The following is a 23,678-nucleotide window of genomic DNA, read 5'->3' as shown; positions in this document are numbered from 1 at the left end:
ATCTTCCGTTACCTGGGAGAGACCAATAGGCAAATCACATATGTAACCATAATATAATTGTGTGTGTGTGTGTGTAAACACTATACATGTAATCATGAGAGACCAACATGTAATCACATACACAAGTATGACAGTCATATGAGTGTGCTAAGCTTGCGGAACTGAATAGTGGATGAGCACCGAAGAGGGGTCCCCGATATCTGATGCCAACTTTGGGTTGGTTGCTACTACAAAGAGCTGATGAGGCCTCTGACCCCTTGTCTGTGTGTACCAATCATAAAGAAGTAATGGGACCAACCATTAGCCATTGGTAGTTCCAAGTGGGATTTTTATTCCCAAATTCACCATGTCCCTGGGACTTGGATTTTGTTATAGCACTGGTGGAACTTTTTATTTTCTTGTTTGATTAAGACATAATTGGCATACATTGATGTCTAAGTTTAAGCTGTACAGTGTGATGATTTGACCTACATACGTCATGGAATGATTACTGCAGAAAGTGGTTGACATCCGTCATCTCGTATGGAAAAAAGAAACAATATTTTTCTCCTTCTAATGAGAACTCTTAGGATCCACTCCCTGAGCACCTTTCTGATAGGTCACTCAGTGGCATTCCCTGTAGTTATTAAGTTGTACACTGAGCTCCTAGCACTTGGTTCTTTTAGGACTGGAAGTTTGTACCTTTGGGCCACCTTCCTGCAGTCCCCCGTCTAACTCCCCCCTGGGTCTGGCAACCACAAATAACCTGATCTCTTTCTACGAGTTAGTTTTATTTTTTTTAAGATTCCACATATAAGTGAAATCATACAGCATTTGTCTTCCACTTATTTTACTAGCATAATGCTCTCCAAGTCCATCCATGTTGTTGCAGATGGCAGAATTTCCTCATTTTATATGGCTGCATAATATTCCATTGTGTGTGTGTTTGTGTGTGTGTGTGTGTATCTATCTTACATCCTCTTTGTCCATTCATCCATTGACGGACACTTAGGTTGTTTCCCTGTCTTGTAAATAATTCTGCTCTGAATGTGGGAGTGTAGATGTCTGTTTGACACAGTGTTTTCATTTCCTTTGAATGTATTCTCAGTGATGGAATTCCTGGATTATATGGTAGTTCTATTTTTAATTTTTTTGAGGAGCCTCCATACTGTTGTCCACAGAGGCTGCACCAATTTACGTTCCCACCAACAGTGCACAGAGTCCCCTTTCCTCCACATCCTCGCCAGTGCGTGTCTCTTGTCTTTTTAACGGTGGCCATCCCAACAGCCAATACCACATGAAGTGGTATCTCATTGTGGTTTTGGTTTGCATGCCCCTAACGATTGGTGATGTTCAGCATCTTTTCACGTACCCGTTGGCTGTTTGTGTATTTTCTTTGGAAAATGTCTATTCAAGTCCTTTGCCCATTTTTAAATTGGATTATTTGTGGCTGCCCTCTGGCCAGTCAGGGTGGGGAGCCACACTCAGAGTGGGTGGGGCTAAGACTCAGCTCTCTTTTGCCCAGGTAAAGTAGGAGGGCCCACCTTAGGCACCTCTCAAATTTCCAAATAGACTGTCAGGTCTCGAGGGCCAGGGAGCTATGCTCAGTGAAGGGAGGGTGGGGCTGTGAATGACACCTGCCCCGCCTACCATTTGTGAGAAGCAGGGGAACGCTCCACACCCTGTACTACTGGCTTTGCTCCGGGGTGATCAGCTCTGTGGGTCCACCTGTGGGTGTGAGCGTGGCTGAGCTCTGCAGCCCCTGGTGTTCACGCCAGCCCTTCCAGTCTGATGGGGCTGGGAAAACACTCAGCGGCAACTGGGGCAAGGACTCAGGTCTCCTGCCTGGGCCAGACCATCACCCCGCTGACTTCCACGGTGAGACTGCGCCACCAACTTGGTTCTGCAGATGGGCAAAGCTGCTAGTGGGGACTCCGACTTGGGCTCCTGCTGGTAGGAACAGCGATGGCCATCACCTGAGTGCTGGTTGTTGGAAGCTGCCCCTTCCTTCTTTGTCACAATCCAATTCCCCTGCAGTCTCTGTGGGGTGAGACCAGGGCGGGGCTCTCACAAAGTGACCCCCAGTGTTGGGGCAGCTGGATGTCCCCCCTGGGCTCTCTTTTCCCACTGAGGAACCACAGGCTCATCTGCACTGTGCTGTGCCTGCCCCGGGAGGCGGGAGGCGGGGCCTGTGGTCAGCTGGAGCAGCTCCTCCTGCCCTTCTAACGCCGCTGACTTGGTCTTTGTGGTACCCGTCAATGCCTCCGCCTCCACCGTGTTTTGGGCTGCTCTCAGTGGCGTCTGGTCTGTGAACAGTTGTTGATGGATCCTCTTAGGAGGGAAGCGAAGTCAGGAGCCACCCATGTCGTCATCTCGGTGATGTCGCTCCAAGTGAGCCTTTGAGATGTGCAATTTCTATGTCCAATCCTTCTAATAATTAAACATGACAAATTCACTGGAAATTGAGGCAAGCAGTTCAGGCCAGTTGCGTGATTTGATTAGAATCGAGTATCTTTAATTTTGAGGGTACCATTTGTGAAGAGGAGGTCCCTCAGCTTTGGGGTGCAGGATGCTGGGGGGTTCGACGCCATGCTCAACCCTTCTTGGGCACCTGTTCCCCGCCTTGCCCCGCCAGTTTAGAGTATGCAGAAGCTCTAATTTAGCCATCCTGTTCTCTTACTCTGAATTAAATTACCCATCTAACAATATTTAAATTAACCTTGAGGCTTCCTGGAGAACATAAAAGTTATTTTGAATTATTTTCACTGCCAGGATCAGCACAATTCCCTTCCCAGCTGGCTCGGTAGGTATTCAGCAATCGAGAAACCAATTTTTAAATTAATACAATTTCGTGTTCGTAAGGAAACCATTATTTTTAATTATCGAGCATTTTTCCTCAGCCTGGTTTCCCCAGTTAATAAAACTCAGCTATTTAGCATGGTTTTTATGTCTGCGGAGGGCAGACTTTGGGAAGCCGTTTCCCCTGTAGAATCTCTCCCCGGAATATTTTGATCTCACCAAGCACCCGCCTGTCACAAGGGGGCTCATAAAACACCCCAAGAAAAGGAACTGCTGTCGTGAAAATGGCCCTGCCGGGGCCAGAACCAGAGACTCTGAGTTCAGGGGCAATGGCGGTGAGGAGACTAACCCTGCACAGGATCCCGTCCAGGAGGGGGCAGTGTCGCTCAGCAGGACAGCTTTCGGTTAGATTTCGGGAAGAACTGCTTGGAGTGGGAAACCCAGAAAAGATTAGAGAGGAAGGGCAAGGGGTTCGCCAGGTCTGGTGGTGTTTCAGGGCAGACTTCCTGCCTTGGAGAGTTTAGTTATTCACCTACTGAGAGGGAAAGCCTGGCTTAGAAGACAGGTCTCCATTCCCTTTCCAGGTCAGTCCTCTGGGACTGAGAAAGCAGCTCTCCCCAGCTCCCGCCTCCCACGACTCCATGCTACCCTGGGGTCAGGGCTTGTGCCGACAGAGCAACTTGCTAAGCTTAAATAATGTGTCATCAGAACGGCAAGCCTCTGCAAACACATAATATAGTCCCCAAGCAAACACTGGTTGGATGACTTTCTATTTTAGATGGTGGTGAGGTAGAAAGGTTGAAAGGCCCGAATTTGGGGTGCAGTTTTGACAACAATTAGCTTTGTCATTGCAAAGTGGCACCTTTACTGTTCAAGCCTCCGTCTCCTTACCTGTAGTGGCCTGCGAGCTTCTGGTGGCGAAGAACTTTATTGTGGGGAACCATTCCAAGCGTGGGAAATGTGGCTCAGCCCCCACTTGGAAAACCAGTGGGGAGCGAGGTTGGCCGGCAGGACCCACGCCCATGGATAGGTTCTCCAGTGGGAAATCAGGCCTGCATTGTACCCAGACTGCTATGAGACTTGCTCTTGCTAAAACTCCCTCACCCTGAATTGAGGAAGCAAATGTTTACTGAGTATCTTTATCTTCCCAGAATCTGGGCTAGACCCCCCAGGTATGGGACAAAGCCTTTTTGACCATTTCTCCTTTTACGTTGCAGATATCCCCCTTTGATGTACTCAGTGACTTCCTCTCCTGTGTCTGCAAAGATAACCACCCCGAACAAACTTATGAATAATAAATGAGGACCATCTTTGACGTAGGAGGCCTAGAAAAACAATAAAGCCTGTCCAGGTGGGGGTGAAGGGGTCTCTCTCTAACTTGGAGAGTGGCCACGTAGCCCCTTTTCCCCCACCGGATTTCTATAGTCCGTGTGTATGTGTTTGAATACTGAAACCTCAACAGCAGATCTTGCGGGAGGAGATCCGGGTCAACTGGCGCCCAGGAACAGGGACCCAGGGCTCCGAGCCGCAGCTGTGGTCAATACACCAACTTCGTGGGATTTGTGCGCAGTAGCCCAGGTAAGGGCAGACGGCACCGAGCGCTTTTCGGTTATGCCGTAGGGTGTACTGGATTCAGGGGAAAAGGGGTTTCTTTCCAAGGTCGCCCTCTCTTGCGACCGCTTTACAACTACACTTTCTTCAGTAAGCAGTAGCCTTGCTCTTTCCCCCAACTAGGTCTAGGCGTAGGAGAAAGAGCAAAGACTTTTCCTTTAATCAGCTTTAAAAACAGCAACTAGTTACAGGGATATTTTAAACGAGCTGCCTCTTGCGGTCCTTCCGATTCTTGCCTTTTCAATCCGTCCGCCTGCACAGGGAAAAGTGGATAGGAAATGAGTGTTTTGGTTTCGGCCGGACTCCGAAGATCGCTTTCCAGAAGAATTTAGTGTTAGTTGCAGGTTTTGTATGAGAGCCTTTGGCATTAGCCAAGCTCCGAAGACAAAAGGCACTTCCTCCCCTCGGCCTGAGAAATCAGGTGTTCCCACGTGAGTCGGAACCTTGCGAGGGTGTCTGGGATCAATTCCCGAGACGTGCAGGGGCCTTACAGGGACCTCCAACATCACCTAATCTAACTTCTGGTTCATCCGGGGAAGCCCCTTCATCGCGGTTCTAAACGCTAGGGGAGTACCCGAGACCCATAAGCAGGGTTAGGGCACTCGGAAAGTCCGGTGCCCCTCTCCCTGACGGTCTTTCACCAACAGCACATTTCGACCCACACTCTATCCCTTAACAGTTAACTAGTTACGGTTCAGCATATGTGACGTGATCTGAAAGGACAAGAATTGAAAGTTAAAAGCCCTTTTAATAGCAAGAATGGGCTCTGGTTTATCTAAAGAGCAGGGGGTATACCTGCCAGTGTTACAGCAGCTTCTCCAGGGAGCAGGTTGTAAGGAAAAGGAACAGCATCTCATTCAGCTTTTACGAACTATAAAGGAATATTACCCTGCTTTTCCTGACAAAGGAACCTTAGATATGGAGGTTTGGGAAGAAGCAGGCGATAAGTTAAAATCTTTACAGGACAATGGTGTTTCTATCGGATCCCAAGACCTAGTAACTTGGGGCCTAGTCAAGACTGACCTCATGCCCATGTGGGCTAAGAAACAGGAGCTAGTTACAGAGGAGGACAAGGAGTCTAGCTCAGAGGAGGAAGTTACGTATAATGTAGTAGAAGAATCAGCTATGAAAGTTCTGCCTACAGCCTCACTGGCAGAGTAAAAAGCAACACTGAAACTGGTTTTATAAACGCCGCGTTTGCGGCGGGAGGAATTTCAGAAAAGATTTTTTTAATTGTTAAGGAATTTCTTTAAAAGTGGTAACAGGCTCTCTAAGGAACAAGAGCAATGTTTTAAGCTAATTCAGCAGCTTTTTAAGGCTGCTGAATGTCTCCCTAGTAAGGGACCTTTAAACTTATTTAGGAACAAGTTGGGCAGGAGTGGAAATAACAGGTGGTAAGATTCTAAGGCTAGTGTCTCACTCCCTCCTTTAGAGGATTTAGTTTGAAAACACTGGTTTGCTTGAATTTTATCTTTGTTCTTGAATAGCTCAATCTCCCACATGGTCCAGTGGTTAGGATTTCTGGCCTTCACCCAGGTGCCCGGCTAGCTTGGTCGGTACAGCATGGGACTCTTAATCCCAGAGTCGTGGGTTTGAGCCCCACGTTTTACTCTTTCAAAATAAAAATTAAAAAGGGGCAATTTTTCTGCCACCACTTGGAGCCCTCCAAGGAGGGTGAGAATCAGAGAATCAGACCTCTAGGATTAAACAGGAAAAGTAATAGGAAAAAGTTAAGGGACTGTTTCTTTATCATTCCTCTAGCAGAAAGGAACTGCAAGAGATTTGCCTTCTCAGTCCCAGCACTTAACAGTTGTCAACCATTAGAGAGGTTTCAGTGGAAAGCCCTACCATCCGCTAACATTTTGTTCTTCAGCCTGTTTAGCCACTACGGACTCAGTTTCCTCAAAGTGTAATTTATCATTGCATGGATGACACCGTAATTGCTACAGCCTCTCAAGAAGAGCTAAAGCAAGTTTACCTCTGTGTCACCTCAGCGGGACTAGTCGTAGCCCCGGAAAAGCATTATAGGCCTTGGTGCCAGCGTGCGCATGCTCCCAGCGCTTCGCGGCCAGGTTTTTTCTGCCAAGGACGGGCGGGGGTGGAGGAGACATTGGTCCCCTTAGCCTCCTTTCCCCACGTCGCCCAGTGCCGACGTGATCAGGAACTGCTAGGGCGCCTTGGGGCTGCAGTTCCATGCAGCACCCAGCCTCCTCCGGGGCGCCTAGCAGCAGAGGCACAGTTTGCACGTCCCCAGTGGGAAGGCCCAGTTACTCTATTAACTTGGGGAAGAGGGTATGCTTGTTTTTTCTCTCCAGGAAGACCTTTGGAGCTGCATTGAAGAGGGTGAAGCCATATCAGAAAGGCTTCCCTGGCAGCGACCCACTTCCACCGCATTGAACTCTTCCGATCCAGGATTCTCCAAGCTGTGCATCACCCACCCTGAAGTGCAGTTCCATCCAGTACTCCTGAAGTGATATTCAACATCACCTAGAAGGACTTTTTCTACCAATTTAAAAGGACAAATGGATAAACTGCAGCTAGAATTGCATCAGCAGCTACAGGACATTCAATGCTGGACTAAGCAAGAGGTTTTCCAAACCCTCCGTGACAATCTTGACTGGCTAAACCCAAAAAAATTGGTTTGATGGACTTAATCTGAGAATGTGGGTCTTTGGAGCCACTGGTTGCTTACTGATTATAATAATGCACTGTGTACTGCGCTGCATTTACAAGCTATTTTCCCAGGGTCGTGTGAGAGACCAGCAAGTAGCAAGCTTTGTGGGATCTATAGCAGTCCTAAATAAAAACAAGGGGGGAGATGTGGGGAACCGTTCCAAGCGTGGGAAATGTGGCTCAGCCCCCACTTGGAAAAACCAGTGGTTAGCGAAGTAGGCGGGCAGGACCCACGCCCATGGATAAGTTCTCCAGTGGGAAATCAGGCCTGCATTGTACCCAGACTGCTATGAGACTTGCTCTTGCTAAAACTCCCTCACCCTGAATTGAGGAAGCAAATGTTTACTGAGTATCTTTATCTTCCCAGAATCTGGGCTAGACCCCCCAGGTATGGGACAAAGCCTTTTCGACCATTTCTCCTTTTACATTGCAAATATCCCCCTTTGATGTACTCAGTGACTTCCTCTCCTGTGTCTGCAAAGATAACCACCCCAAACAAACCTATGAATAATAAATGAGGACCATCTTTGATGTAGGGGGCCTAGAAAAACAATAAAGCCTGTCCAGGTGGGGGTGAAGGGGTCTCTCTCTCTAACCTGGAGAGTGGCCACGTAGCCCCTTTTCCCCCACCGGATTTCTATAGTCCGTGTGTATGTGTGTTTGAATACTGAAATCTCAACAGCAGATCTTGCGGGACGAGATCTGTATCACTTTATCTCAGTTTTTTTAACGTCCCTCTTATTTTGGACAGCGCTTGGGGCTTAACCAACATTTCACAGTGAGGGGCTTGAATTAGGTTGAGTTTAAGAATCCTGGCAACTCTGGTGATCTAAGGTTCTAACGTGGCAAATGGAGAACAGGAAATGTGACTCGGACACCTGTATTTTTCAGATATCCAAGGGGCTTCATTCCAAGCACAATTACAATCAATCTGGGAGACTCCCCTCCTCACCCCCTGTCAAGACCTAGAATTAACCGAGGTCTGAGGGAGAAGATTTTCATGATGTCACCTTAAATCCCATCCATTCATTCATTAAATATTTACTGAGCACGTACTATGTGCTTGTCACTATGATCAGCACTTAAGATAGAGCTAGACAGTTCTGGCCCCGCCCCCACGGAGCTTCCAGGTCCAGGAGGATGAAGACATGTGATCCAACAATGGAAACACTAGTGTGGTGATGAGAATAGTCACAGGGAAGAAATAATGGGACTGGAGGAGAGACACTTAGCCAGATCTGGACTGACAAGGACAGCTAACGCGAGGCAGTGCTGCCTCGGTGGGGGCTGGAAGTATGAGTAAGACTTCCCAGGTGAGGCTGGGAGAAGAGTCAGACATTGCAGGTGCGGAGGTGAGCAAGTGAGAGCTTGAGCAGTAAGCAAGGGTCCTGGACAGGCAGAGCCCCGTGGGAATATTCTAGTGGAGGTGGGTGGGCCATTGGCAGGGATATGGCCGAGAAGAGTGGCATCTGCCATGGAGGCTCAGCCCGGATGACCAGAACGAGCTTGTACTTGTCACCCTTCAAAGTGAACTTCCAGAAGCCAAGTATGTCACGTGTCTCCTAGTATCTAAGAAGGAAGGTATTACAAGCAGTCCAGCCTGCAGGTGAATGCTCCTTTGCATTTGCTGGAATGTAAATCTGGGGAGGACTTCTGTATTTCCAAGGTCCTGACCAGGGCCAATAAGTCCCCATCCACTTGATCTCGCCCCCGCAGCTCGTTTGCTGCAGCCACACCAGCTCTCCTTCTGCTCAGGTTACAGGCAACAGTCTCTTATGTCTCAGGGCCATTGCACATGCTGGTACCCTAGCACAGGAAGCTTTCCTCCCATCCCATGCCTGGGAAATCCCTACTCTTCATTCAGTTCTCAGCTCAAATGTCGTTTTCTTAGAGTGGCCTTAACTTCAGTTATTTCCTGTTATCCTCACCCTATACATTTTTTTTTTCTTATAGCACCCATTGCAATTTCTTTGGTGAAGCTCCATGAGGGTCTTTCCACTTTTCTATCGCACCCTCCAAAACAGCAAGTCTTTGGAAAGTAACTGCTTGGGGGATGCGTTAAGTTTCCCCTTCTAGTTATGTGTTATTTAAGCTACTATTAAATTTACTACAAGTTGTTCTTACTGCACAAGCACTGCTCACGCCTTAGAGTCTTGTCTGTTTTGTTCATCCACATGCACTCAGTACCAGGTACATTGCCAGGAACAAAACAGGTATTGGAAATATCAAACATGAGTTGGTGCAGAATGGATGCCCCAGGGCAGGAAGGAGCTGATGAAATTCAGGCTCCCATGATGACGGTGTATGTTGACTGACAGACCTCTCTGAGTGGGCTCCGTGCAGAAGTGAGTTCACATGTGTGTGTTCCCATGCACACGTGCGTGTCTGCCTCATACCTCACTCTTCTGTCACTGTCAGTTGCCACAAGAGTAGAAGTAACACCAGCCAACGTGTAATTGCAATGTCATATTAATTACATGGAAACCAAAACAAAATTACCGACTCCCACTTCTTCTTGGAGTACTAGCAACACTAATACCAATATCACATGGAAGATTACCTTGGAAGCAATTTTCCTTTTGTTCTGCCACCCACGCATGTAGCGGTTTCTCGCGTTTGCAATCTTTATGTAACTCATACGCAGGAGGAGCTACTCTGGAGGGTGGGTACATGCTTTCCTTGTCGGAGAGAATCATGCACGAAGTCAAAGAGCAGAAGTTTTAAATCTTAATAGAGGGGGTCAGTTTCAGTTCTGTCGTCCAAAAGTCTAGGAAGAAAGCTTGCTGGGGCATAGGGAGGCATTAATGCATTTACGGACCCTCGGGGCCAGCATTCCGCCTTATGATTGGCTTTGGAGGATGCAGAATGTATCTGCTCTGTGTGCATGCCTGCGTGGGTGCACACCTGTGTGATTTAACCTACGTTCTTTCCCTTCCTTCTTTGGTTACAGCACCTCCTTTCTCTAAGGCTTCCCCTGCCTAGGCAGTCTTCCTGAGATGCCCATCATAAGATCCATGTGACCCAGGCCTGGCCAATCATAGATCCCCATTTTGCTGACCAGTGATTGGCCCAGGGATGGGAACTCCATCTGTGGAGTTCCTTCATGGGATTTATTTATTTATTTATTTATTTATTTATTTATTTATTTATTTACATAGATGCTGGGGGAGATCCTTTTTCTCTGGGTTCACTGAGCTGAGCTGATGTCCTCCTGGAGTCAGCCAGGACCAAGTCTGCCTGAGTCCCACCACCCCCTCACCGTGGGAAGAGGTCACCATTTTCATGTAGGAGAAAATTAGGCCAATTGTCCAGCGAAACACTTCTGGGAGACAGAAGGGGGCTGTGGGAAAGAGGGTGAGGGAGAGAGAGACAGACGGACAGACACACACATACAAGCATGATGACACTATTTGGGCTTGTGGAGTCAGGGAGCTGCCTCTCTCTCGTGGGGGCCGTGCCCTTTTCCACGAAGCTAGTTTGGGTGTACTTCCTGTCCTCTGCAGCAGTGAGATCCCTGACAGGCAGCGGGGCAGCGTGTCTGTGCACGCATGCCTGCTGTCGGTGGGGGGGCGCGGTGGAGTTCCTGCACCGCCACCTTCCAGGGAGGAGCTCGAGAGGGCGTGGTCACTGCGCCTGCCTTTGGCACCTGTTGTCTGAGTGCCTGGCACAGAGTACTTGTCACCAGGGACACACCGGGAGAAGATCCCCGTGCTCACAGAGCTTATGGGTGTCCCGTTACAACTGTTTCGTGTGTTTTGGAAAGGCCAGAGAGAACACAAACAGGAGTGGTGTGTGGGGAGGGGGGACGGAGGATGCTTTCAACTGAGGTTCCTTGAGAAGGCCTTGGGGGAAGGTACAGAGAGTCTTCCCCAGGCTGAATCTTGCCAAAGCATCACGAAGCTTTTGGTGGGAGGCTGTGGTCACGGCCTATGCGTCTGCCGTCTTACATTCCACCAGCGCGCCAGGAAGAGCGGCCGCCACGTTCCTCAGCTAAGAGATGTCCCTGACAGGACTGCGGACAGGAGGGGTACCTGGGTGAGTCAGAATGTCCCTGGGCCCTGCTCTATTCTGAAAGCTTCTCTGGGATCTTCGTTCTTCTCTGAACGCCAGGGAAGCTTGGAGCCTCAGCCCTCACACCACTCCAGGGCCAGACTCCCAGCAGCCCTGGCAGAGATTGGCCTGACGCCCTCAGGCACTGCACTGCGGAATCTCTGCACGCTCCCTGATGTCCGTGGGGGGTGGGGGTGGGGGGTGGGGCACGACGTCTACCTGGTGCTGGCTACACACTGCACGTATTGAACTTCCTCCCCCTCCCCAGAGGCAGGACCGGGGCTGTCCGAATCTCACACCTCTGTCTGGGGGCCCAGCTCCCAGCCTCTCTCTCTCTCTCACAGCCTGGCAGGCCAGTCCCCCAAATCTGGACGGCCGCTCGGCTTCCCAGTCTCTGTGGTCATGATGGAGAGGGACCCCCAAAAGGTGAGCACGACACTGCAAGCCTGTTAGTTGCCAAATCCTGCTCTCACTCCCTCTTCATGCTCTCGTTACTGTCTGTGATTTAGTCCCTTTGGATTTTTGCAGCAGCTCCTGTGCTGGCCCTCTCCTCCTCCTATAGTGTCCCCTTCTACTCTGTTCCTCCACACCTGAGGAGGCCCGAGAGGTCTGTGTCCTTTTCATTGCCAGTGCTGAGGTGGCAGCGCAGTGATGCAGGGTGTGTTTCTGTCATCGCCTTGGTCCTGCTGGGTGCAGGCCTGGTGTCCGGCCAGTCCAGGGGTTTGTAAGTCCCACAGCCCTCCTTCAGGACCCCTCCCCCTGGTGTCTGACCCCCCCCCCCCCCCCCGGCCCCCGCTATGTCTCTGTGCTTCTTCCCGAACGTGGAGCGAAGTGCTCAGCTCACACGCCACGTGCTGCTTCAGCCTGAGTTTTAGTCGTGACTGGTGCTGCAGAGGCCCGTCTGCTGGGGTGGGCGTGGCCTGGCAAGGGCCTGGGTGTGCTCAGAGTTGGATTTCTCCTTAGGTACAGTTGCGTTGCTGAACTTTTTTATGGCTTCTGAAATATTTTCAGTTGATTTGCTTGAGTTTTCTAGGTAACAGGTTCCTCAACTAATGATAGTTCTGCTTTCTTGCTTTTTATTATTTATTAAAACAAAAACTCATGTATTTATCCCCCCCCCATTCTCCCACCCTCCTCCCCTTTGACAACTATCAGCTTATTCTGTGCATCTATGGGTCTGTTTTGTTTAGTCATTTGTCCTGTTTTTGCTTTTGTTTAGATTCTACATATAAGTGAGATCATATGGTATTTGTTCTCTTTTTGCACTTAGCATACTATTCTCTAGGTCCATCCATGTTGTCACAAAAGACTGGAATTCTTTTTTACTGATGATTAATATTCCATTGCACAGATGTGCTACCGCTTCTTTACCCCTTTAGCTGTTGCTAGACATTTAGATGGTGTCCACACCTCGGCTCTCAATCACTAGTAACGCTGCAATAAATACGGGGTCTGTGTATCTTGTCGAATGAGTGTTTTTGTTTTCTTCAGCTACATACCCAGAGTGGAACTGCTTTTTCAGATGGCAGCTCTCATTTTTAATTTTCTGCGGCATCTCCAGTCTGTTTGCCACGGTGGCTGCAGTGATTTACAGGCCCCTTTTCTCTGTCTCCAGCATTGATTGTTTGTGGACTTATTGATGGTGGCCCTTCTGACAGGTGTGAGGTGTTAGCTCATTGTGGTTTTCATTTGCATTTCCCTGATGAGTAGCGATGTTGGGCATCTTTACATAGGTCTGTGGGCCCTCAGTGTGGCCTCTTGGGAGAAATGTCTACTCAGGTCCTCTGTTTTTTAATTGGATGGTTTTTTTGGTGTGTGCGTGTGTGTGTTAAATTGTTTATGTATTTTTGGTATTCACCCTTTATCAGCTATATCATTTGTGACTATCTTCTCCCATTTAGTAGGTTGTCTTTTTGTTTGGTTGGTGGTTTCCTTCACTGTGCAAACCTTTTTAATGTTCCATTTGTTTTTTTTGTTTGTTTGTTTCTCTTGTTTGAGGAGCTATATGCAAAAAGATACTGCTAAGCCCAATGTCAAAGGGTTTGCTGCCTAGGTTTTCTTCTAGGAGTTTTAGGGTTTCGTCAGGCCTAACCTTTATGTCTTTAATCCACTTTGAGTTTATTTTTGTCTTTGGTGTGAGACAGTGGCCCAATGCCATTGTTTTGCCAGCAGCACCTATGGGAGAGCCTGTCTCCACCCCACTGTATATTCTTGCCTCCTTTGTCTTGTATTAATTGGCCATCTAAGCAAGGATTTATTTCTGGGCTCTGAGAGGCCATTCCGCTACTACACATCCCAACACATCACTCTGCTAATTAAACCCAGGACCAGCTCCCCACTGTCCTCAGGGTAAATGCCAGCCCAGCAAAATATTCCCATGTGTGGCCCCAGCTTACTTGTTCTCTCTCTTTTTTAATCTGCACCCAGTACAGCACAGTCCCTTGTCTCCGGCCACGCTCTGCTGCAGTTTCCTGAAATGCTGTTCCCTTTTCCGACCTCTCTGCTGTGTCAGGGGCAACCCTCTGTCATCTGGTCACGCCTTCCCTAGCCCTTTGCCTGGCTAACACCCACTGCTCTTCAGAACTGATGCCAGCTCTTCTGGAAGCTCTTACTGGTCTCTCGTCCAGCCCCAGACCTGACTGGGGTGGCTGAGCCCCTGCTCATTCATCCCCCTTCAATCATGCAAGCTCCCCTCCCCTGCCGCAGCAACCTTGCAGGTCACATGCATCAAAGGGCAGAGAAATTACAGTGAGCCATCACAGAGGAGCGCTGCCTGGCCGATCTGGACTGCGACATGTTGAGCTGGAGAGTCTGGGGCTTGTTACCTGGCCACAGCCTACCCTCTCCTGAAGGACACAGGCAATGTCCCTGTCCTTGTGATGGTAGCCTCTGTTGTAGCTTACGTCATTCTCTTTACACAGTCTCCACCACTAGACTGTCTTGGTGGCAAGGATTTCATTTTCTCTCTCTTCTCTAGGGTCTACTCACTCCATCGTCCTTGACATATAGCTGGCTCTTAGTAAACACCCTATATAAAAATTTGAAACATGGGTTTCCTTTTCAGCCCCAACACAGAAGAGACTTGAACCTAGAATAAAACACATCTAGACACACCCAGGAAAACAAGGAATTATGATTATATAATGTGATGCTCTCCGAAGAGTCCATTGTATAAACACCGAGTGAAGGAGAGATTCCAGGGCCCCATGTGACAGTGGTGTCAAGGTGGAGTGAAAAGAAGGTCAGGACCCAAGGGAAGGAGAGAAGAGCCTGCATTCTCGTGGGCCAGCAGATCCCTTTGGTTGACGGCTGCAAACATCGCTGCCCGGGGCTCATGAGGCATCTGAGGAAAGGGCCACTCTTAACCCACAGCCCACTCCACCTTGCCTTTCCACCCGCTCCCCTGCAATTCCCAGGAGTTGCTTTTATTTCATTCACTAAACAATTTATGAATTGCATTACGATAAATGAGATGCAAATAAATTCCAGGCTTTCTCCCTCATTTTCAAATTACATTTTCAGTCCACTCGACCTGTTATAATCTCATAGTGATTTTCATTTAAGAGAGTTAAATGGATATGTGATTATTGTTACAGGAACTAACACTAGACAATTAAGTGTTGAGGTGTTGATAGATAAAGCTGTGTTCTGATTTGCATAAACATGATGCCAGCAAATCTAACCCTGGCAGAAATGCAGTTATAAGACTTGCGTGCCTAACTTCTGCTAATTACCACGAGTCCCATTATTAAGATTTTTAATATTCAGAGTTGGGATTACAGCCATCTTATTTTAGGGCCACATTTTATCTTTATTTCGAAAACTTCATCAAAATGCACAACTGATTTATCAGAGAAAAGGCGCAATTACGACTTATAATCAACTTCTACAGTGCAGAGTATCAAAAATCAATCATACAGCCTTGAAATCCAGCTATTGAGGGTTTAGCTGCTAATCTCGTTTCATTTTTGTCTTTGGGAAGACAGGGCATGCAGCTTGCAACTGCGTAGATACCAGCAGAGGAAGACAAACAGGAGGCAGCTGATAACCTAATGTGGAGAATTAAACTCCAACTAGACAAAGGCAGGATCTTAGCACGGAATGGCATGGCTCTGCAGGGAGTTCACCTGGGCTGGCTGGATTTCAGTCCAATAACCCGGCAAAAGTTACGACCCACATTCTCTTGACGGTAAGTAAGCCTTCCCCTCTCAGGGGTTCCAAAGCATTTGTTAAAACCTACCACGTTCCACTGTTCACTGTCTCCCTAGTGCTCCTCTTAATCTGCAATTATTTCAGTTATTAGTTCACGCATGATCTGCCCCTCTCCCGCCACCCCTGCAAGGAAGCTGCGGGTGGGTTGGTATGCCAGGCACTACAGTAGGGGTTCAATAAACGTGTGCCTGATGAGATGCGGCCTGGAACCCTAGGACTGTCCCCTGGGTTGTAAGAAACAGTCCTGAGTGTCAGATAAATCACCAGAGCAGGGCCCAGATCATGTGGCTGCTGGTGGATCTAAACAGGAAGCTGTGTGGCCTGGTGGTCAGGGAACTGCACAGAAGGACTGAACTGGGGCTGAGTCCTGGCTTTGCTGTGTTCCACCTGCAGGCTGGGTGATCGCTCCACCTCTCTCTTCTCACTTAACCCATCGAATGATCCTGCACCGGGATAGTCTACCAGACTGTCCACCCTGGAGTGCCAGGGGCACATTATCAATGGTTTTCCTGCAGTATTTAGTGGATTACCCAGCAGCACGCAGGAGGCACTGGTGCCAGCTCATCTGCTGAACTGGCCAAAGAGTGGAAGTGGAGGGAGCAGGTGGCCAGTGTGCAAAGAAGACCGAAGCTATCTCTAGCCGTAGCATGTGGTCAACCCCCACCTTTTTCAGTCCTAGAAAATGGAGACTGTTTTGCCCAAGGTATCAGTTTCAAAGGGCTGTATGGCTCCTACCTTCTGAGGGAAAGACTTGTCTTTTCCAGAAGAGAGGCATGGAGGCTTGGAAACTGGGAAATTTCCCCAGCTCCCGAGGAAAAAGTGTATCCCCTACTGCTTTGTGGTGACAAGTCGGGTGGAACCACTTACCCGGAGCTTCCTGCCAAAGATGGTGACTTTGCCTTTGATCTGTTCCTTTCTTAGGCGCCACTCAATGGAGTTTAGGCCATTCTCCATGGGCAGGGAGATGTTGCAGCGCCCAATGGTGGGGGTGATGGTGCCCGCTAGGACATGGGGCTCACTGTGGAAGCTGACACCCATCCCATTGGCATACATCACCCTCAGGGTGCCGTTATTACAGAGCTGGTAGCTGTTCCGCACTTGATCTGGAGAAATGTAAGTGGGGGTGGGGACAGGGAAAGAAATTATCCACGCAGTCGTCAGAGAACAGCAGCCCTCTTTGTATAGGTTTCCATGGTATTTGCAGCTGTCAGTCTAAGGCTGCTTCCAATTAGCGCACACACAGTGTTAAGGTGAGTAGGGGAGATGCTACCGGTCCGTGCGGAGAAAAACATGATTAGTATGAGGTGCTCCAGAAGGAATTGTGCTGTGATGTTTTTCTTTTACTCACTGAGGACTATTAACGGTACATTTAAAGGTGTCTGTTGCCTACACAATTTGTGTCAATCAAATCCCTGATCTTTAACATATACTTTAGCTTAAATGGACAAAAATAAACAAAAAACTACTTAAGTGTGTGTGTGTATAATATATATATGTGTATATATATAATTTTTTCTTCCCCTTTTGCCTACCATCTAACCTGAGCTTGATGGTTTGTTTAGCCACAGGTCTGATCTACTGCAAAGCATGTCTAGGATTCTTCCAAAAAATCAAGAGACAAGGCAACCATCCCACCCCCCATGACTTGGCTGCTGACTGCACCGGGATGCCCCCGCTGCTCGAGAGAACGCTAAAGGGACTCAACTGGCATGAGGCAGGCAGCCCATGGGTGCCGATAACGTGTGCTTCTCTGCCTAAGTGGGATCTATACTTGTCAACCCGACTTCTGACCTTTTCCTTTATCAAAAGGTTTCAGGAAGGAAATGTGACTCAGAGACTCCTTTTACAGATATGTTGCTTCCCGATTATTTGGCCGAAGGCACCCAGCTGGGCTGGCCTTGGGGACGCTGGCTTCTGGGGTAGAGAGAAGTGTGGACCTGTCACTCTTGCGACTAGAGCCATCATGCAGAGATGGAATCTACATCATTAATCACTTGGCAGAGCAGAAATAGAGTCATTGAACCAGACTCTGCTGTGGGATAATAGTCCAGAAATGTCACCGTTTATCTACTGAGAGGACACTTTTATCCCCTGACAATGGGCTAACCCACTGACATTATATCTTAATTAAAAGAAAAATTAATCTGCACAATTCTCTTTCTTGCCAGCCCCTGTGCTTGCCCTGGGCTGTGTGTCCTGTCCAACAGTGACAGTAACCACAGGGCTGCCGGAGACGGTTGTGATCCCAGTCTTGGCAAGAGAACCCGAAAGAGCCCTGATTGCAGGACAGCCAACTCAACAAACAAACGGGGAGGAAGAGAGAATCAGAATGGGACCCTCCCCCCGCAAAAGAAAAGTAGGCCCAGAGAATAAAGGCCCTTTGTGAAGGTAGCCTTGTGCCCTGGGGCCGCGGGAAGCAGTGGAGACCTAGGAGGTGGGGTGAGCACGTGGGGATGACACTGACTGATATTTTCAGACAGGCCTGTAGCCGTTTCCGAATGTTCGGATGGTTTGGTATAGACGACATTCTCCTGCATCTGATTAAGTCATTTTCTACAAGGCCAAGCTCCTATAGAGTTTGTTTGCTGTAACTCTTTCACTAAAACAGCAAGCTGAAGGGTGGCTTCAGGTCTCTGGCAGTCTGACGAGGCTTGGGGACTTACACCTCTGGAGGTGAGTTCAAGGTTGGGGTATTTGGGTGGGGGTGCTTACCTTGTACCACTGTGTAGGAGGCTTCTACCGAGGACAGGTTGGTAATGACAGTGACATCATCATCACGGTTGGAGTTCTCAATGTCGATGGTGATGGATTTCTCCATTTCCCGGTGCAGACTGGTCACCACCCCCGTGGGCCGTGTCACATTGGTCAGGCGGCCCTCATGGTCATAGCTGGAGGACAGACACACTGGTTGAAACACAGCTATTGGGACTGACGTTGTTCCCAACACTTGGAACCATGCAATGGACAGGTTCACAGGGCCAGAGGAAGAGACTGGAACATGGAGCGACCAGGTGGTACATGGGTCAGAGGCCCTGTGTCACAATCCTCAAAACCCCAACCCACTCTGAGGCATGATGGGGACACTTTCTACTATCCACTGATACACCCGACTCAACACAGTGAAAACATCTCACCTCGGCAGGGGGTACGTTGTTGTGCTTTCCCAGGTTACTGGGGACACCTGCTTCTGAGCATCTTTTGCTCTTTGTGTGTCCCACAAAGCCACCAAATGAACCTTCCTAAAAATGATCAGTTTTCTTATGTCACTGAACTAACCACACCCTTTCCCCATTGGTTTCTCAACCAAATCAAAGCCTGGCATTTGAGACCATCCATGCCTTTGGTCTTCCACACTCATACAGCCTCATCCTGCTTGTCACCTCATAGTCCTCTGGACTGTCACTCCAGGCCAAATGCCACCCCCCAGGCCTTGGCTCAAGCATAGCAAACCTGGCTGCCTGTAACCTTTTCTCTGGTCCTGTAGCTCCAAACCAATCATGGCTCAGCTTCCCCAAGCAGCCTTTGCAGAGTTTTCCCAGTGACTCACTTGACGTCAGTTGTCCGCAGCATGCAGGTCTAGGTGCACCAGCAATCAAGCTGTGCTACCAGAAAGGTGCCAGAAGTGGAGCCCCCTCCTTTATGTATGCGTCATCTTTAAGTGTAGAGTGCTTTCTCTGCCTCCTGGAGCAGGGGCCTTGCTGTTCAGCTGCGGGGGCGGGGGGCATTTCCCTACTTGGGAAGATCCACTATATTCAGGAAGTCTGTACCTTCCTGAAGCCCCAGGAAAGGAAAGCAGACTTTTTTTTTAAAAAATTATTTTTACAGAGAGGGGAAGGGAAGGAGAAAGAAAGAGAGGGAGGGAAATATCAATGTGTGGTTGCCTCTCACATGGCCCCCACTGGGGACCTGGCTCGCAACCCAGGCACGTGCCCTGACTGGGAATCGAACCAGTGACCCTTTGGTTCACAGCCCATGCTGGAAGCAGACTCTTTTCAAGGTCTAAATGTAGAGGCCTTTGATGTTGCCCATATCAGCTTTGTCACTGGAGAAGGAATGGGGAGGAAGATGGGATATAGAAGATCATTTTGCTTGGAGGGTTAAAAAGAAGGAAAAAACTACCAACCTCCAGGTGTGACTCCCTCTGGATTAGAGACAGGGACAAAGTTAGCAGGTTGGTGTGACGGAAATGGTGGGAGGATCTCAGAGGAGGATTCTTGTCCACAGAACCACTGTGGCCCATTGGACTTGATCACTAGGGCCTAGGACTACACAAGCAAATACAGAGGGTGCTTGGCCAATGTTTCTGGAATAAAGGAATGCCGACATGGCTCCTGACTTTCAGTGACATGAGAAATTTTGCTTCTGGGTGAACTAGCAAGAGTCACGCTCTGTGGATGTTTGAAGATTGAGACCAAATGGGATTTTTTTCTCAGGGAATGAAAAGAAGGTTCAACATCTACACATCAGTCGACGTGATGTATCACATTAACAAAGGGAGGATACAAGTCGTGATCATCGCAACAGACTCAGAAAAGCATTGGACACAATTCAACGTCCATTTATGGTAAAAACTCAACAAAGTGGGTACAGAGAAAATGTACCTCAATGCAATAAAGGCCGTGTATTACAGGCCCACAGCTAGCATCATTCTCTATAGTATAAAGCTGAAAGCTTTTCTCCTAAGATCGGGGAACAAGACAAAGATGCCACTTTAGTCAACATAATAGTGGAAGTCCCAGGGAGAGAAATTAGGTATGAAAAGAAAGAAAGGCATCCAAATTGGAAAGGAAGAAGTAAAAGCGTCACTATTTGCATATGACATGATACAGCGAGAAAACCCTAAAGACTTCACTGAAACACTGTTAAAACTAATAAACAAATTCAGAAAAGTTGTGGGAAACAAAAATCAACATACAAAAATGTGTTGTATTTCTATATAGCAATAACAAACTAGCAGAAAATCACATTTTCAATTGCATCAAAAAGAATAAAATACCTAGAAACAATTTTAACCAAGGGGGTACGTGACTTGTCACTGGAACCTATAAGACACTGATGAAAGAAATTGAAGATACAATACATGGAAAGATACTCTGTGCTGTGCTCGTGGAGTAAAAGAACTAATATTTAAAAAATATCCATACTACCCAAAGCAACTGACTCAATTACCACTCAGTCGACTCATACTCCTTAATGCAAACCCTATCAAAATTCCAATTTTTAAAATCCTCACCCAAGGACATGTCCATTGATTTCAGAGCGAGGGGAAGGGAAAGAGAGAGATGGGGAGAGAAGCATTGAAGCGAGAGAGCAACATTGATCAGTTGCTTCTCATACACACCCCAACCAGGGACTGAACCCTCAACCCAGGCACGTGCCCTTCCCAGGAATCAAACCTGTGACCTTTCAGTTTATAGGATGATGCTCCAGCCCACTGAGCCACACTGGCCAGGGCAAAATTCCAGTTTTCTCTTTATCAAACAATCAACAAGTGGGACTACATCAAACGAAAAAACTTCCACACAGCAAAAAACTATCAAAAAAAAAAGATACCCACTGAATGGGAGAAAATATTTGCAAATCATATATCTGATAAGGCGTTAATATCCAAAACATATAAAGAACTCACACAATGCAATAGCAAAACACCAAACTGATTAAAAAAATGAATAGGCATTTTTCACAAAATGAAACATACAATTGTAAAATTTGTAGGGAACCATGAGAGACCCGGAATAGCCAAAGCAATCCTGAGAAAGAAGAACTAAGCTGGAGGCATCATGCTTCCTGATTTCAAACTGTATTACAAAGCTATAGTAATCAGATAGTGTGATATTGGCATAAAAACACACATATATCAATGGAACAAAATAGCTCAGAAATAAAACCATGCACACATGGTCAATTAATTAATGACAAAACAGCTGAGACTATACAATGGGGTAAAGACAGTCTTGTCAATAAATGGTGTTAACTGGACAGCCTCAAGCAAAAAAAAAAACACAAAAAAACCCATGTCCACTATTATACACTACTCATAAAAATTAAATGATTAAAAACTTAGTAAGATCTGAGACCATATACTACACCTAGAAGAAAAAGATAAGTGGTAAGCTCCTTGGCATTAGTCTTTTTGGTAATTTTTTGGATTTGACACCAAAAGCTAAGGCAACAAAGGAAAAAAAATCAACAAGTGGGACTACATCAAACTGAAAAACTTCATGGCAAAGTAAACCATCAACACAATAAAAAGACACCTGAATGAAATAAAATATTTGCATATCATAAACCCGGTAAGGTGTTTATACCCCAAATACATCCAATATATAGGACTCATACAACTCAATAGCAAAAAACCAAACAATCTGCTTAAAAAATGGGCAGAGTATCTGAATAACCATTTTTCCAAAACAACATACAGATAGGCAACACATACAAGAAAAGGTGCTCAATGTCACTAATCATCAGAGAAATGCAAATGGAAACAGTGAGCTATCAGCCCACATCTGTCGGAATGGCAGTTCTCAAAAGGAAGAGTGCGGAGCGGACGTGGAGAAAGGGGGACCCTTACGCACTGCTGTTAGAAACGTAAACTGGTGCAGCCACTGTGGAAGACAGTATGGAGGTGCCTCCAAAAATTAAAAAGAGCTGCGTATGAGCCTACCATTCTACCTCCGGGTGTATATTTGAAAGAAAAAAAAAAAGAAAGAAAACTGACTTGGAAGACATATGTACCGCATATTCACTGCAGCATTACTTACAACAGCCAAGTCATGTCACCTAAGAGACCACTGACGTGTGAATGGATGGAGAAAATGTGGTGTATACAATGCGATGAAATAGTCCTCACCATAAAAAGAATAAAATGTTGTGAGAACGTGGATGGATTTTGAGGACATTATGTGAAGTGACGTAAGTCAGACAGAGAAAGACATACCCCCCCCCCCCGCCCCCCACCACCAAACAAGCTCATAGATACAGAGGACAGATTGTCGCTGGCCAGAGGTGGGGGTGGGGGGTGGGTATAATGGTGAAGGGGGGAAAACTTCCAGTTATAAAATAAATAAGCCATGGGAGGGAAAGCACAGCATGGTGACTATAGTTAATAATACTGGACTGCATATTTGGAAGCTGCTAGGAGCGTAGATCTTGAAAGTTCTCATCACAAGAAAAAAATGTTTTACAATTGTAGGGTGATCAGGGTTAACTAGACTTATTGTAGCTATTGTTTCATAATATGTATCAATACTGAATCATTATATTGTACACATACGACTAATATAATCTTGTATGTCAAAGTTTCCTCAATAAAAATTAAAATAGCAGTTCTAAGTGTTTGGTACGGGGTGCCCAGTGACAGGCACGGTCCCCAGCTCTCACGCAGGAGGGACTGGGTGAGGGGCTTATTCTGTGGGACCTGGGCCAGGCCTGAATTCCAATCCCCTGTGTTACCAGGACATTTGCAACGGGCAAGCTGCCTTGCTCCTTATAACAGAAGGAGCAGGAATCGGAGATTCTACTTTCCCGGTACAGAGGATGGGGGTTGAGACAGGAATCTCGGGGCAACAGGGTGGAAAACATGTTCCCTTTAACTTTCAGAGGAGAGTCAGTTGCCCACAGCTGTGCTGACGTCCCCCATGCAGACAGGATCTGCATACTCAGGTCTTTGTGCAAATGCGCCGACGCACAGTTGCAAATCGCTGTGAGTTCTTGCAACAGGCCTCCAGGCCACCCACGGAACCAGTCCAGCCTCAGTCTGTGAGGTGCTGGAGGCCACCTTGGACTCACTTATTCAGCAAGTATTCACTGCGTGCCTACTATGTGCTTGGTGCTTGCTGTTCAAGGCACTGGGGACATTGCTAAGGACAAAATGGATGAAAATCTGTCCTCCTGAATGTATGTGCTGGATAGAGGGCAAAAATTAACTAAAAGTTAAACTATAGAGTATGTTAAGTCTTAAAATAAAGGAGGGAGGGGGGCAGGGAAAAGAAGGAAGGTAAGGGGTGGGGGGTGTTGGGGGTGGGGGGAGAGAGGGGGAGAGAGAGGGAGAGAGGGGGAGAGAGAGGGAGAGAGGGGGAGAGAGAGAGAGAGAGAGAGAGAGATTGGTTGTAATTTTAAGTTCAGATACTGGCTGTTCTTTCCCAGTCTGAGAATTTAGCAGACATGATGGGACTCCCCAGGCCTGCTCTCTAGTCTCTAAGTCAGGTCTCTTTAAGACTGGCCTTCTGGGAGTGACTTGGTGTCTTCCCTAACCCGGTGAGCCAACACATACATTATCTCTGAAATGTGTTGGGCCTTTAGAAGATGAAGACCTAGGAGGCTTTTGGGTTCCCTGTACAGCTTTAATCTAACTT

General features: G+C 47.5%; 1 protein-coding gene and 1 long non-coding RNA gene across 9 annotated transcripts in view; one reads left to right on the top strand and one right to left on the bottom strand.

Moving 5' to 3' along the window:
• TENM2 (teneurin transmembrane protein 2) overlaps window positions 1–23,678 on the bottom strand; it is a 610,087-nt gene that overhangs the window by 16,713 nt on the left and 569,696 nt on the right. For all 8 annotated transcript variants that reach the window (XM_045185001.2, XM_045185002.2, XM_045185000.2 and 5 more), the window contains 2 exons: window positions 18,037–18,212; window positions 16,192–16,427 (listed from right to left, as the gene is read on the bottom strand). In XM_045185001.2, coding sequence (XP_045040936.2) covers window positions 16,192–16,427; window positions 18,037–18,212 — 412 coding nt within the window. The remainder of the gene's footprint in view (window positions 1–16,191; window positions 16,428–18,036; window positions 18,213–23,678) is intronic.
• LOC123478330 (uncharacterized) lies at window positions 10,949–16,974 on the top strand. The gene is made up of 3 exons (XR_006653496.3): window positions 10,949–11,097; window positions 15,095–15,301; window positions 16,887–16,974. It is a non-coding gene; the product is annotated as an uncharacterized lncRNA (long non-coding RNA).

The sequence above is a fragment of the Desmodus rotundus genome, chromosome 6 (assembly GCF_022682495.2).
Source record: "Desmodus rotundus isolate HL8 chromosome 6, HLdesRot8A.1, whole genome shotgun sequence".
NCBI classification, from domain to species: domain Eukaryota; kingdom Metazoa; phylum Chordata; class Mammalia; order Chiroptera; family Phyllostomidae; genus Desmodus; species Desmodus rotundus.
The sequence above is the reverse complement of the archived record's forward strand: the minus strand, read 5'-3'. Positions and strand labels throughout refer to the sequence as shown.